Here is a 13532-nt window from a genome sequence, read left to right on the forward strand (position 1 = left end):
AACCAACTAAATGACCTGTATCTGTTAAACCAACTAAATGATCTTTATTATTTATTTGAAAAGTATTTACTGAACAGCCACAAAATTGATCTTCAGAGCAATGTTTTTATCACAAGAGTAAAAGAACTATGTACAGAACAAGTTTTATTTTTATTATACAGTGGGTACGGAAAGTATTCAGACCCCTTTAAATTTTTCACTCTTTGTTTCATTGCAGCCATTTGCTAAAATCAAAAAAGTTCATTTTATTTCTCATTAATGTACACTCAGCACCCCATCTTGACAGAAAAAAACAGAAATGTAGAAATTTGTGCAAATTTATTAAAAAAGAAAAACTGAAATATCACATGGTCATAAGTATTCAGACCCTTTGCTCAGTATTGAGTAGAAGCACCCTTTTGAGCTAGTACAGCCATGAGTCTTCTTGGGAATGATGCAACAAGCTTTTCACACCTGGATTTGGGGATCCTCTGCCATTCTTCCTTGCAGATCCTCTCCAGTTCCGTCAGGTTGGATGGTGAACGTTGGTGGACAGACATTTTCAGGTCTCTCCAGAGATGCTCAATTGGGTTTAGGTCAGGGCTCTGGCTGGGCCAGTCAAGAATGATCACAGAGTTGTTCCGAAGCCACTCCTTTGTTATTTTAGCTGTGTGCTTAAGGTCATTGTCTTGTTGGAAGGTGAACCTTCAGCCCAGTCTGAGGTCCAGAGCACTCTGGAAGAGGTTTTCTTCCAGGATATCTCTGTACTTGGCCGCATTCATCTTTCCTTCAATTGCAACCAGTCGTCCTGTCCCTGCAGCTGAAAAACACCCCCATAGCATGATGCTGCCACCACCATGTTTCACTGTTGGGATTGTATTGGGCAGGTGATGAGCAGTGCCTGGTTTTCTCCACACATACCGCTTAGAATTAACGCCAAAAAGTTCAATCTTGGTCTCATCAGACCAGAGAATCTTATTTCTCATAGTCTGGGAGTCCTTCATGTGTTTTTTGTCAAACTCTATGCGGGCTTTCATATGTCTTGCACTGAGGAGAGGCTTCCGTCGGGCCACTCTGCCATAAAGCCCCGACTGGTGGAGGGCTGCAGTGATAGTTGACTTTGTGGAACTTTCTCCCATCTCCCTACTGCATCTCTGGAGCTCAGCCACAGTGATCTTTGGGTTCTTCTTTACCTCTCTCACCAAGGCTCTTCTCCCACGATTGCTCAGTTTGGCTGGACGGCCAGGTCTAGGAAGAGTTCTGGTCGTCCCAAACTTCTTCCATTTAAGGATTATGGAGGCCACTGTGCTCTTAGGAACCTTGAGTGCTGCAGAAATTATTTTGTAACCTTGGCCAGATCTGTGCCTTGCCACAATTCTGTCTCTGAGCTCCTTGGACAGTTCCTTCGACCTCATGATTCTCATTTGCTCTGACATGCACTGTGAGCTGTAAGGTCTTATATAGACAGGTGTGTGCCTTTCCTAATCAAGTCCAATCAGTTTAATTAAACACAGCTGGACTCCAATGAAGGAGTAGAACCATCTCAAGGAGGATCAGAAGAAATGGACAGCATGAGTTAAATATGAGTGCCACAGCAAAGGGTCTGAATACTTATGACCATGTGATATTTCAGTTTTTCTTTTTTAATAAATTTGCACAAATTTCTACATTTCTGTTTTTTTCTGTCAAGATGGGGTGCTGAGTGTACATTAATGAGAAATAAAATGAACTTTTTTGATTTTAGCAAATGGCTGCAATGAAACAAAGAGTGAAAAATTTAAAGGGGTCTGAATACTTTCCGTACCCACTGTATACATATAAGTTGCTATATTTATTGTTATTGGTGAGGTTGTGCGAGAAACAATGGCAGGCTAGTCGTATAATAAAATAAAATAAAAAATAGTAATGTACTTTACTTTGTATCTTGTTCAGCAAATGTATGTGTGTGTGTCTGCTTCTGTGATCATTAGCTTATTTATATTATTTTATTAAATAAATGGACAGTGTGAAGCTGGGTGTTTAATGCAGACAGTCAACATTGAAATATGCATTCAGCCTTAAACTATATTCTCACTGAAAGCGGTCAGCTGAGTGAAGATATCTTGATGAAGAAGGGGCGAGCCGATGACAAACAAACCGGCAGAAAGCAGTGAGTGACGAGCTGAAACCTGCGACTCCTCCGGTAAGAACAAAGTTCTCCAATTAACTCGGCTGAAGATATAAGCAGTCTAAGCTGCTCAGTGTGTAACTGTGTGCACATTATTAACTATTTCCATTAAATGAAAAGGACCCACGATGTGTGAGTGAGACTCTCAATACTTCAAATACTAAGAGTTGTATCATGGTTTTCATCTAGTATAAATGTAACACCACATAACTGCATTTCAAGTTCATTTATAGATTTTTATTTATTGAATTAATTAAAGGGAGAAATTTTAACAAGGAGACATTTTAACAAATTGTGTAACTAATAGAAATTTATTAAAAGTAAACAATGTTTGATGTGTCCTACAATATTAAATACGTTTTGCTTGCTGTAATAATTTTTCGTGTATATTTCGGGGGAGGGAGGGCATAAAAAGTGCGTGTGAATATATGTGTACAAACAAATTGGCATTTCCCACCATGCCTTCTTTTTCATGTTTTTTTTAGAATAACCAAATTAAATAGGTCAAAGTTAATTTTGGAACATTTCAATCAAGCCAAATAGCAACACATGAAATGGGCAATGGCCATTCACACCAATGGACCATTTAGTATCACTAATTACCTATCACACATGTCTTTGAACTGGGGGGGAGCCGGAGTACCCGGAGAAAACCCCCACGGGCACAGGGAGAACATGCAAACTCCATACAGGAAGGCCTCAACTGAGATTTGAACCCAGAGGCGTGTTGCTGTGAGGTGACAGTGCTAACCACTGCACCACTGTGCCACTTTCATTATAAACACCTAATTCTTTTTTAATACATGTTCAATGGAAGGGAAATACACTCCACAGTTCAACTAAAGCAAACATGAGGCTTCAACAGTGACTTAGACAAACCGAGAGCATGTCTTTCAAAGTTAGTCTTTTCAGAACAAATTTGGCCCTCAGTGATCCCCTATAAGCTGCCTAGCTATAGTCAAGGGTAAAAAAAAAAAAAAAAAAAAAAGAGTCTTTCACTAAAAAATACTACAACTTTGGAAGATATGTTCTTGATTTGACAAAGTCTGACTACTTGGGCTCATGTTTCCTTCAGACCCTTCATAATGTACTTTTAAACGGGACAAGGACTGCATATTTGTCCCCATCGCTATAGCTAAAGTAGTTCGAGATCTAATCTCTTCTGTTATAAAACTGAGAAATGATTACAGCAGGCAAAACTTCTTTCCATGTCCATATGGGCACCTGAGTGTTATTTTAAGGGATATAAAAAAAAAAATTTTAAATGTCTAACTCTCTTTAGTTCTTTAAGTCGAGTCACCCTAAGACTAAACTATCAGGAAACCCACCCACCCTCAAGCGGGCAAGGAACAACTCCCCTCAAAACCCTTTAAGGGCTATTGAAGGAAGAAACCTTGAGAAGGACCACACATGAGGGGACTCCCTTCCTGGGCTGATGGGTACCTGATGGCCTGCTTGACTATCTATTAAGCTCCTAACAAGTTTTGTATTATCATTATTTCCTATAGTAATGTAGAACAAATGAGGGACTGTTAGAGCCCGGGGCTGAAGATTGTGTCTGCAAATACTTATACCTTATGATGTCAATGGTACGTGCTAAGTGTGGATAGTTGTAAGAAGAATGTGTAACTTGTGGAAAACCAAAGCTGTTCTTACCTTGTCTACTAAAAGCTACACCCTGGCCATACCCAGAAGACTTACCTGTAATGCGCCTGTCCTTGCCCCACTCAGCCCATGAGACCCTTGGTTCTCTGGGCCTCGCTGATGGCAGATGTTCAAAAGGCCGTTTCCCGGTCTCCTCTGGTTCCTGGGTCCTTGGATTTGTCGGTTGTGTCTTGGTCCTCTCTGATCCTACGCCCTTCAATGATGTCGACTGTGTCCTGGTCCTCTCTGGTCCTGGAAAGCTAGGTTTCGTAGGGTCTCTCTTGGGACCCTCTGGTCTTGGTACCTTAAGTTTTATAGGATGTGTTCTAGTCCTCTCTGGGGCTGTACCCTTAGGTATTGTAGGTTGTATCCTGGTACTCTCTGGACCTGTAATGCTGGGTTTTATAGACTCTGTTATTGTACCCTCTGGTCTTGGAACCTCAGGCATTTTAGGCCGTGCCATAGCTTTCACTGGTTCTGAGACGTTTGTTTTCTTAGACTCTGTCCTGGTAACCTCTGGTCCTGGAACCTTAAGTTTTATAGGACGTGTTCTAGTCCTCTCTGGGGCTGAGCCCTTAGGTCTTGTAGGTCGTATCCTGGTACTCTCTGGACCTGTAATGCTGGGTTTTATGGACTCTGCCCTGGTAACCTCTGGTGCTGGAACCTTAGGCATTTTAGGCCGTGCCATAGCCCTCACTGGTTCTGAGACTTTTGGCTTCTTAGACTCTGTCCTTGTAACCTCTGGTCCTGGAACCTTAGGCGTTTTAGGCTGTGCCATAGCTTTCACTGGTTCTGAGACGTTTGGCTTCTTAGACTCTGTCCTTGTAACCTCTGGTCCTGGAACCTTAGGCGTTGTAGGCTGTGCCATAGCTTTCACTGGTTCTGAGATGTTTGGTTTCTTAGACTCTGTCCTAGTAACCTCTGGTCCTGGAACCTTAGGCGTTTTAGGCCGTGCCATAGCTTTCACTGGTTCTGAGACGTTTGGTTTCTTAGACTCTGTCCTAGTAACCTCTGGTCCTGGAACCTTAGGCGTTTTAGGCTGTGCCATAGCTTTCACTGGTTCTGAGACGTTTGGCTTCTTAGACTCTGTCCTTGTAACCTCTGGTCCTGGAACCTTAAGCGTTTTAGGCCGTGCCATAGCTTTCACTGGTTCTGAGACGTTTGGCTTCTTAGACTCTGTCCTAGTAACCTCTGGTCCTGGAACCTTAGGCGTTGTAGGCCGTGCCATAGCTTTCACTGGTTCTGAGACATTTGTCTTCTTAGACTCTGTCCTAGTAACCTCTGGTCCTGGAATCTTAGGCGTTGTAGACCGTGCCATAGCTTTCACTGGTTCTGAGACGTTTGGTTTCTTAGACTCTGTCCTAGTAACCTCTGGTCCTGGAACCTTAGGCGTTTTAAGCTGTGCCATAGCTTTCGCTGGTTCTGAGACGTTTGGTTTCTTAGACTCTGTCTTAGTAACCTCTGGTCCTGGAACCTTAGGCGTTGTAGGCTGTGCCATAGCTTTCACTGGTTCTGAGACATTTGGTTTCTTAGACTCTGTCCTAGTAACCTCTGGTCCTGGAATCTTAGGTGTTGTAGGCTGTGCCATAGCTTTCACTGGTTCTGAGACGTTTGGCTTCTTAGACTCTGTCCTAGTAACCTCTGGTCCTGGAACCTTAGGCGTTGTAGGCTGTGCCATAGCTTTCACTGGTTCTGAGACGTTTGGTTTCTTAGACTCTGTCCTAGTAATCTCTGGTCCTGGAATCTTAGGTGTTGTAGGCTGTGCCATAGCTTTCACTGGTTCTGAGACGTTTGGCTTCTTAGACTCTGTCCTAGTAACCTCTGGTCCTGGAACCTTAGGCGTTGTAGGCTGTGCCATAGCTTTCACTGGTTCTGAGACGTTTGGTTCCTTAGACTCTGTCCTAGGCTGTGTAACCTCTGGTGAGACTCTGGAACCTTAGGCGTTGTAGGCTGTGCCATAGCTTTCACTGGTTCTGAGACGTTTGGTTCCTTAGACTCTGTCCTAGTAACCTCTGGTCCTGGAACCTTAGGCGTTGTAGGCTGTGCCATAGCTTTCACTGGTTCTGAGACGTTTGGTTCCTGAGACTCTGTCCTAGTAACCTCTGGTCCTGGAACCTTAGGCGTTGTAGGCTGTGCCATAGCTTTCACTGGTTCTGAGACGTTTGGTTCCTGAGACTCTGTCCTAGTAACCTCTGGTCCTGGAACCTTAGGCGTTGTAGGCTGTGCCATAGCTTTCACTGGTTCTGAGACGTTTGGTTCCTGAGACTCTGTCCTAGTAACCTCTGGTCCTGGAACCTTAGGCGTTGTAGGCTGTGCCATAGCTTTCACTGGTTCTGAGACGTTTGGTTCCTTAGACTCTGTCCTAGTAACCTCTGGTCCTGGAACCTTAGGCGTTGTAGGCTGTGCCATAGCTTTCACTGGTTCTGAGACGTTTGGTTCCTGAGACTCTGTCCTAGTAACCTCTGGTCCTGGAACCTTAGGCGTTGTAGGCTGTGCCATAGCTTTCACTGGGTCTGAGACGTTTGGTTCCTTAGACTCTGTCCTAGTAGCCTCTGGTCCTGGAACCTTAAGCGTTTTAGGCTGTGCCATAGCTTTCACTGGTTCTGAGACGTTTGGTTCCTGAGACTCTGTCCTAGTAACCTCTGGTCCTGGAACCTTAGGCGTTGTAGGCTGTGCCATAGCTTTCACTGGTTCTGAGACGTTTGGTTCCTGAGACTCTGTCCTAGTAACCTCTGGTCCTGGAACCTCAGGCGTTGTAGGCTGTGCCATAGCTTTCACTGGTTCTGAAACGTTTGGTTCCTTAGACTCTGTCCTAGTAACCTCTGGTCCTGGAACCTTAGGCGTTGTAGGCTGTGCCATAGCTTTCACTGGGTCTGAGACGTTTGGTTCCTTAGACTCTGTCCTAGTAACCTCTGGTCCTGGAACCTTAAGCGTTTTAGGCTGTGCCATAGCTTTCACTGGTTCTGAGACGTTTGGTTCCTGAGACTCTGTCCTAGTAACCTCTGGTCCTGGAACCTTAGGCGTTGTAGGCTGTGCCATAGCTTTCACTGGTTCTGAGACATTTGGTTCCTGAGACTCTGTCCTAGTAACCTCTGGTCCTGGACCCTTCGGCGTTGTAGGCTGTGCCATAGATTTCACTGGTTCTGAGACGTTTGGTTCCTTAGACTCTGTCCGAGTAACCTCTGGTCCTGGAACCTTAGGCGTTGTAGGCTGTGCCATAGTTTTCACTGGTTCTGAGACGTTTGGTTCCTTAGACTCTGTCCGAGTAACCTCTGGTCCTGGAACCTTAGGTATCTTAGGCTGTGGTCTGATCCTCTCTGGTTCTGGGACTCTAGGTTCAGGTGACTGTATCCTTGAAGCATCTAGTCTTGGAACCTTGGCACCGGTGCTGGTCTTGTCTGGCACACTCCTTTCCCCCTGTGCAATGGAAGGGAGTGCAGCCTCCTCTGGTAGCACTTCACATGGCGATGCAGATGGTTTTTTGGCACCTCTCGATTCTGGTGCTGAAATGTGTTTTGATTTTGCAGGTGTAGGACTTTGTGTTCCAGATGTGTCAGTGGTTCCTTTACTCTCCTGCTTCCTGGGAATCTCTGCTGGACGTATTTCTTTGCTGGGAGGTGATACAGGCCTCATATCTCCTTTTACAACCGTAGTTGATGGTGGTGCCTTCACATCTGGACATTGTGTTGGTCCTGGAGTGGTAAATGTGACTCGTTTCCCCTTACTCTGTTTTAGAGGAGTCTCCGTTGTTGCCCACATATTTTTGAAGAACTTATTCTCTGGAAAATACAAAATACAAATATCTCCTATTACTTTACTGTATATTAATAATTGTGATTTCCACAGTTCATTCTCTTTTATTTCTTAATTTATAATTAAAGTACTTAAATCTACTATAGCAGTATTTATGATTCAAAGTTGAGTGTAGTTGAATGAGTCTTAATTCTAATAGTTAAAATACATTATTTAAATGTCATAAAAGGCTGTAAAATTAGTTACATTTTTTCATACCAGGTTCAACATCAGTTGTAAAATACTAGATAAGTATTCAATTGATTAACAAACATTACAAGAATGTTCATTTCATTCAACACACCAAAAGTAATTATGATAGGATGAATGAGGAATTATTGTATCATCACTAGAAGCTTATTAATTAATATTAATAAGCTTCTATTAATTAATATTAATAAGCTTCTAGTGATGATACAATGATTACAATGATAAAGTACTGACTAAAGTGTCTTAAAATATCAATAATCATTGTACATTATGATTATTGATGAGATTAAATTATAGGTTACGTACCCCATTGCTCTTGGTACTGGACGAAGATCTTGTCATCAGGTTCATGGTTGGACTTTTCGTCTTCATTCAGCCCTGAAACATACTCTGTCAAAAAATGTGGGATGCCGGCAGGTTTTGCGAAGAGCATCGCTCTGGATTGACATCTCATTCCATGACGTGAACCATGGGAAGTCATCTTCCGGGCTTTTTGATTGAACATTTTTCCAAGTGACATGAGAAAACTGTTTGTGATCTGTGACTGTGTTCTGAACTAGCCCCGCCCTGTAGAATGTCTCTGTGATGTCATAACTTGTTTTGAAGCAGAGGAGTTCCGTGATGGGCGGAGCCTAATGGCCCCGCCCTACACTGGCAGTTGAGAGAAGCTAAGCATTTAAAGCTCATTTTAAGCTAGCAAAAATAGCTCACCCATGAAAACAAATGTTTTTTTTTATTAAAGTAGGGAAATTATGCAAAATTATACTTCTAATAATATATGCAATAAACTAATTAAAATGTAAACATTTTAAATGTCCTTTGATCAATGTGATTGGAGCCTGGATTTATTGTTCCCGGTAAAAAATATGCTTTTTACAGTCAAAGCCTGGAGAAGCAGAAGATTACAAAATAATTATCCAAATTCATATAGACCAGGAAATAACACAAAACATCAGAGTTTTTGCTGTAACAGTCTGACTTCTGATCCATGACGAGTGGGAGACACACCATATGAACAGTTTAAGAAATGTAATTTATTCAATGGGAGCCAATGAACATTATAGTTAAACATGAACTAAACATTAGCATGGTGTGGAATGTGGATATCAGTGGCATCAATCGTGTAATGTGTGCATGAGGGATGATATCATGTGGATGTTGTAAGGTGCATGAAGGAGCTCTGCTGCCGTCTCAACATGACTTGCAGTGTGGTTGTGAGAAAAGAGAGAAGAGAAAGAGGAAAACCAGCAATTTAAAAACTTGCAAATTAGAGGTTATTAACTTTTATTCTGAAAACAAAGTCACGGCAATCGCCAAACTAAAAGTGTAACTCTGATCTGTTACTCACTGCCGTTCTGGCCCCGCTGTTGCAGTTCAGCCAAAAATATTACAGATATGTTTTTTGCCTCATTAATATGAATATAAAAGAGTTCGTAGCTTCAGGTCTGTAAAATGGTTCCGATCCAGAAGTGTCTTCAGCTGCAATACCAGCGAGTGCCACTAGAGGTCGGCTCCAAAAAGCCTCCGGCTCCATAGACTCCCATTCAACTTCTCTCATCAAATCCAAAGTGAATAAAATGTGTCCATCAGTTATCTCGGTGTTGTTAGCTAAAGTCACTCCTTCTTATTAGTTTTCTGGAGGTCCATCTGAAAATAATCCCTCATTCATTAGAAAAGAAGATTCAAGAAGACCTGTTTTTGGGGGCGTGTCTGTTTGATTGACAGGCCTGTGGTGCAGTCAGGTTACAGCTATCGGTGGGCGGGACGTAGCTGTCTGATGTGTGCACACAGCTAGTGTCTGTTAGAAGCATTTGTCAACACAGATATTGACACAATTATTTGGATGATACCCGTCAAAAGTACATAATCCGTACCGGATACCCGTTCCAGTCGAGTACTCGTCTCTTCCCTCGAGATAACCGAATCTCCCTCCGTCCCTCTCTAAGTTTCCGTCTCACTGCCGGTCAGATAAGAAGCAGGAGTCACGTGTGATGACATCATGGTGATCTGAGATGAACCCTAAAAAAAAAAACTCTTTTGTGACACAATTTAAAAAAAAATCTTATTTACATTTTTTTGTGACCATTAAACTAAATTGTAGTTTTGAGGTATCAGCGCTGCCAACAGGTGCTGGACTAAACGGGCTAGCTGATGTTAGCGGCTAGCCGCTAAACACACCTTCATACATGCGTACGAAGTTACGACGTGTTACACAGTTAAGAAACCGTTAAAACAAACCGATCAACATATAAACCAAAATAGACTTCCATCAGTACAGCTCACGCTGCTGTCCACCTTCAGCACAGTGCATGATGGGATATAGAGCTTGGGTTAGTGAGCATTGGATGGACACTTCTTTTCATGATGCATTGTGGGATACTTTGAGTCCCCAATATGATGAATTAAATTTTGTGTTTAGTGGTCAAAGGTCAGAGGTCACCGTGAGCTCACATCTGTCCCACTCTTGTGAACGCGATTTCTCAGGAAGAATAAGTTGGAAAGAGTTTGGTGATCAAAGGTAACTGTGACCTCGCAAAACACGTTCGTGGCCACAATCTCAATAATTAATGTTGAGCATGACAACATTTCACACACACATTTTGAATTATAATGATTATTATTCTTTTCTGTTTATTATTCAGCACCACGACTGAGAGCAGAAGGGACCATATTTCACCTTTGTGACAGATCCTGGAGTCGTGACCTCACCGCAGGGTGTCTGTGTACAAACGGTGATCTCTGGTTCCTCCGACGAAGAGTTGGCTTTTTCCTTCAGTCTAAATAATGAGGCACACGTTCATCTCAGCTCTTCCAGAGCTGCAGCACTTCTTACCCTTCAGACAAAGTGCACCAACAGACGAATGAGTTTCACCACTTTTACACTAACTGGAATATGTGTTCATGAAAAAGTTGCTTTCAGGTGAAGTTTATTATTTATGGTACTTTTTATTTTTTATTTTTTGAGAAAACTGTTTTCTTTCTGAATTTAAATACAAAATGTATCCTACCCACCAGTGTGATGTTAGACAGGATGTGTTTCATAAGGGGTCCTGTGTGTGTAGGGCAGCACACATGTCTGTATATTGTTTTGAACAGTAACCCTCTGATGATTGGATTAAACCTCTTCAGCTCTGGCAACGCCCCAAACAGCTGGGAGCACACACTGTCCTGGTGGAGGGATGCCGTTCGCTGGTGTTAAAATACAGTTAAAAAAGTCAACATTTAGTTTCCCGGGTCAGTTTTTACTCAAAGTTTCCACATTAAATAAACCAGACAGCACACCAGTTCTTCAGCCTACGAGAATATGTAGGAAGTGTGTAATGTGACCTCCATAACTGCTAACAGGAGGTAAATACCACAACCGGCTGGAGCCTGATTCCATTGCATTATGGCTCATTGGTGCATTTCAATGTTTGATTTGCTGTTTGCAAAATTATAAATTTCTTACTGACAAAATGCACAGAACATTTTCATCAAGAATTTCAAGATGATCAACGGAAACTTTATTCCTGATGTTAACTCGCCTCGAAGATTGTGAACATATGGAGGTTGTTTTGAACTGTTAGGCCACTCTCATTATTCCTACAGCACACGAACGCACCATGCAGGCTCCGTGCATTGCTCTGCACGTGCCAGCCTGTTACCCAATCTTAACAACCGTTCTGCCACGTGAGCTGATTCAGCTCTGTTTTGATTGGCTTACAGGCAACCAATGAGAAAAATACCTGTAGTCCGGACCAATACGAAAAAACCTCGAGTCAGATCGGTGGGCGTGGCCTCAGAGCCTCTGTCATGAATACGACCTTCTCCATCTGTTTCAAGCCTTACAACAACTCTGATGAATAACAGCAGTCGTTTTATTTCCCCAAAATATATATGATGTAAAACCAGGCGGAGAATCTGAGCTGCTTGAACCCCAGCTGAGTGCTGTCCGTCCTCCTTCCTCCTCCTCCTTCATCTGATGTGTGTGAAGGGGAAAGCTGCTCTGGAGCTCCAGGAACCGGTTTACTCTTCACATCCTCTGTTTTTCATATTTGTGTAAAACCCGACAACCATCAGAGAGTTTCAGATTTTCACCATTCAGCAGAATAAATCATCATCTCAATGAATGCTGTGGATTATTAATAGTGCAACAAAACACAAAACATAAAGGTTTGTCTGATCATTTAAAGTGGCAGGGATCCAATCACATTCAAGAGGAACGCGGCTCAGATGTCCTTTGGTAACCACAATCATGTGCAGGGAAGAAAACAACAGTTTGTTGACACACGTTTGTCAGTTTACAAAACAATCACAAGTATGTGCAAAACCACAGGGACGTGCTGCTGCATTCACCAGAGAGGCTGCAGGGCTCATTCCTACAATACCGGCTCTTTGTCTGGCTCCTTTTATGTATTTATTATCATATGATTCAGGACATTCATTCATTTGCAAGTCATTTATATGTGGATAAGTACTGATAGAGTGTTCAGTTGGTGTTATTGGGCTTTTATTCTTTCCAATGGAACAAATCTTCTTAAATAATATAAAATTAAATGATATAGAGACATCCACCTCGGTTACATCTTCCTAAATACGTTATTTGGGTTAAATTATGCTAGTGGGTTTATTTGAGTTTTCCACATTTATAAACTGTAAGATTTATGAATGGCTTTTGGCTTTTATCACTCCACACTTTTTTTTTTATAAACTTTATTTAGGAATAATAAATACAAACGGGTTTATCATTTCTATAAGAGTGGAAAGATGCTTGAGGTAGAGAATAACATGAAAAAGGAAAACACACAAAAAAACAAATAAATTAAAAGGCAAATAAAATAAATACGTTACAAGTCACATTCACTCCATGAGGCTCTAGTTTTCACAGCTCGGGAGTTTGCTCAGTGTTTGAAGGATGGTATTTTATTTTAGTCCAACTCCACCTGTCTTTCCACCGCTTCAGGGCTCGTTTTCAGATCTGCCCCTGGTTGCTAGGGGAAGTGACGTCAGCAGCGAGTGACAGCTCTGACAGTGGAGGAAAAAACAGACAGCAGCGGAGAGAAGCGGCGTCCGAACAGGAGCGAATTTATACCGACGAAATCTGGATCCATCTTAATGTTCTGGGCGATAATGGTTCCCGAAAACAGGGAGAACATAAACTAGAGGTTCCACACTACCGGGCGGCACCGATATTACCGACCTGTGTTCATCAGAAAGACAGAAAGGGGATGGTGACATTTGGGTCGTTACCGACGGACCTGGGATTCTGGGGGAAGCGGGAGCAGTGCGAGTTACGGCTGTTGTAAACCCGTTAACGGAGGTGGGACATTTACCGACGCAGCGACTTTAACCGGAGACTCGACACGAAGAAAAAGGCTTCGGTACTTACCGAAGGTCCAAAACGAAGCTACGAACCGCAGGACACCCGCGAAATGGAGCTGAGAGTGGGGAACCGGTACCGGCTGGGCAGGAAGATCGGGAGCGGATCTTTCGGGGACATCTATTTAGGTGAGTGACGTTCACACACTTACCGAGTGTTTCTGACGGTAACCGGTTTCACCTTCATGTCCTGTTTGTGTAAATCTACGTCATCAAGCTACCGGGACCGTGAATGTGTTGTTCTACTGGAAGTGGAGTGTTAAACCGAACCGGTCCGACCCGCCGGTTCAACTGATGCTGCATTCAATGTCTCGTTATTAACATGGAAACATGGCAGGTTGAAGCAGAACCGAGCTGTCCTGGAGATCAACTGTCATTTTAA

At 42.7% G+C, this 13532-nt stretch overlaps 2 protein-coding genes across 6 annotated transcripts in view; one reads left to right on the forward strand and one right to left on the reverse strand.

Moving 5' to 3' along the window:
* Positions 1 to 5653: 5653 nt before the first annotated feature.
* LOC138636263 (proteoglycan 4-like) lies at positions 5654 to 7423 on the reverse strand. Its single transcript, XM_069724196.1, has one exon. It carries the CDS (start codon positions 7421 to 7423, stop codon positions 5654 to 5656), a length of 1770 nt encoding a protein of 589 aa, XP_069580297.1.
* A 5377-nt stretch (positions 7424 to 12800) lies between these two features.
* The window catches only part of csnk1db (casein kinase 1, delta b), an 11050-nt gene continuing 10318 nt past the window's right edge, over positions 12801 to 13532 (forward strand). For 3 of the 5 annotated variants that reach the window (XM_069724203.1, XM_069724204.1, XM_069724205.1), the window contains exon 1: positions 12802 to 13279. In XM_069724203.1, the coding sequence (XP_069580304.1) occupies positions 13204 to 13279 (76 nt within the window). In that variant the 5' untranslated portion in view covers positions 12802 to 13203. Of the gene's footprint in view, positions 13280 to 13532 lie in introns of all 5 variants that reach the window. The other 2 variants (XR_011312250.1, XM_069724202.1) reach the window with 1 other exon arrangement.

The sequence above is a fragment of the Brachyistius frenatus genome, unplaced genomic scaffold, assembly GCF_029030835.1.
Source record: "Brachyistius frenatus isolate BFR_SWC_R1_liver_20210118 unplaced genomic scaffold, ASM2903083v1 Contig_364, whole genome shotgun sequence".
NCBI classification, from domain to species: domain Eukaryota; kingdom Metazoa; phylum Chordata; class Actinopteri; family Embiotocidae; genus Brachyistius; species Brachyistius frenatus.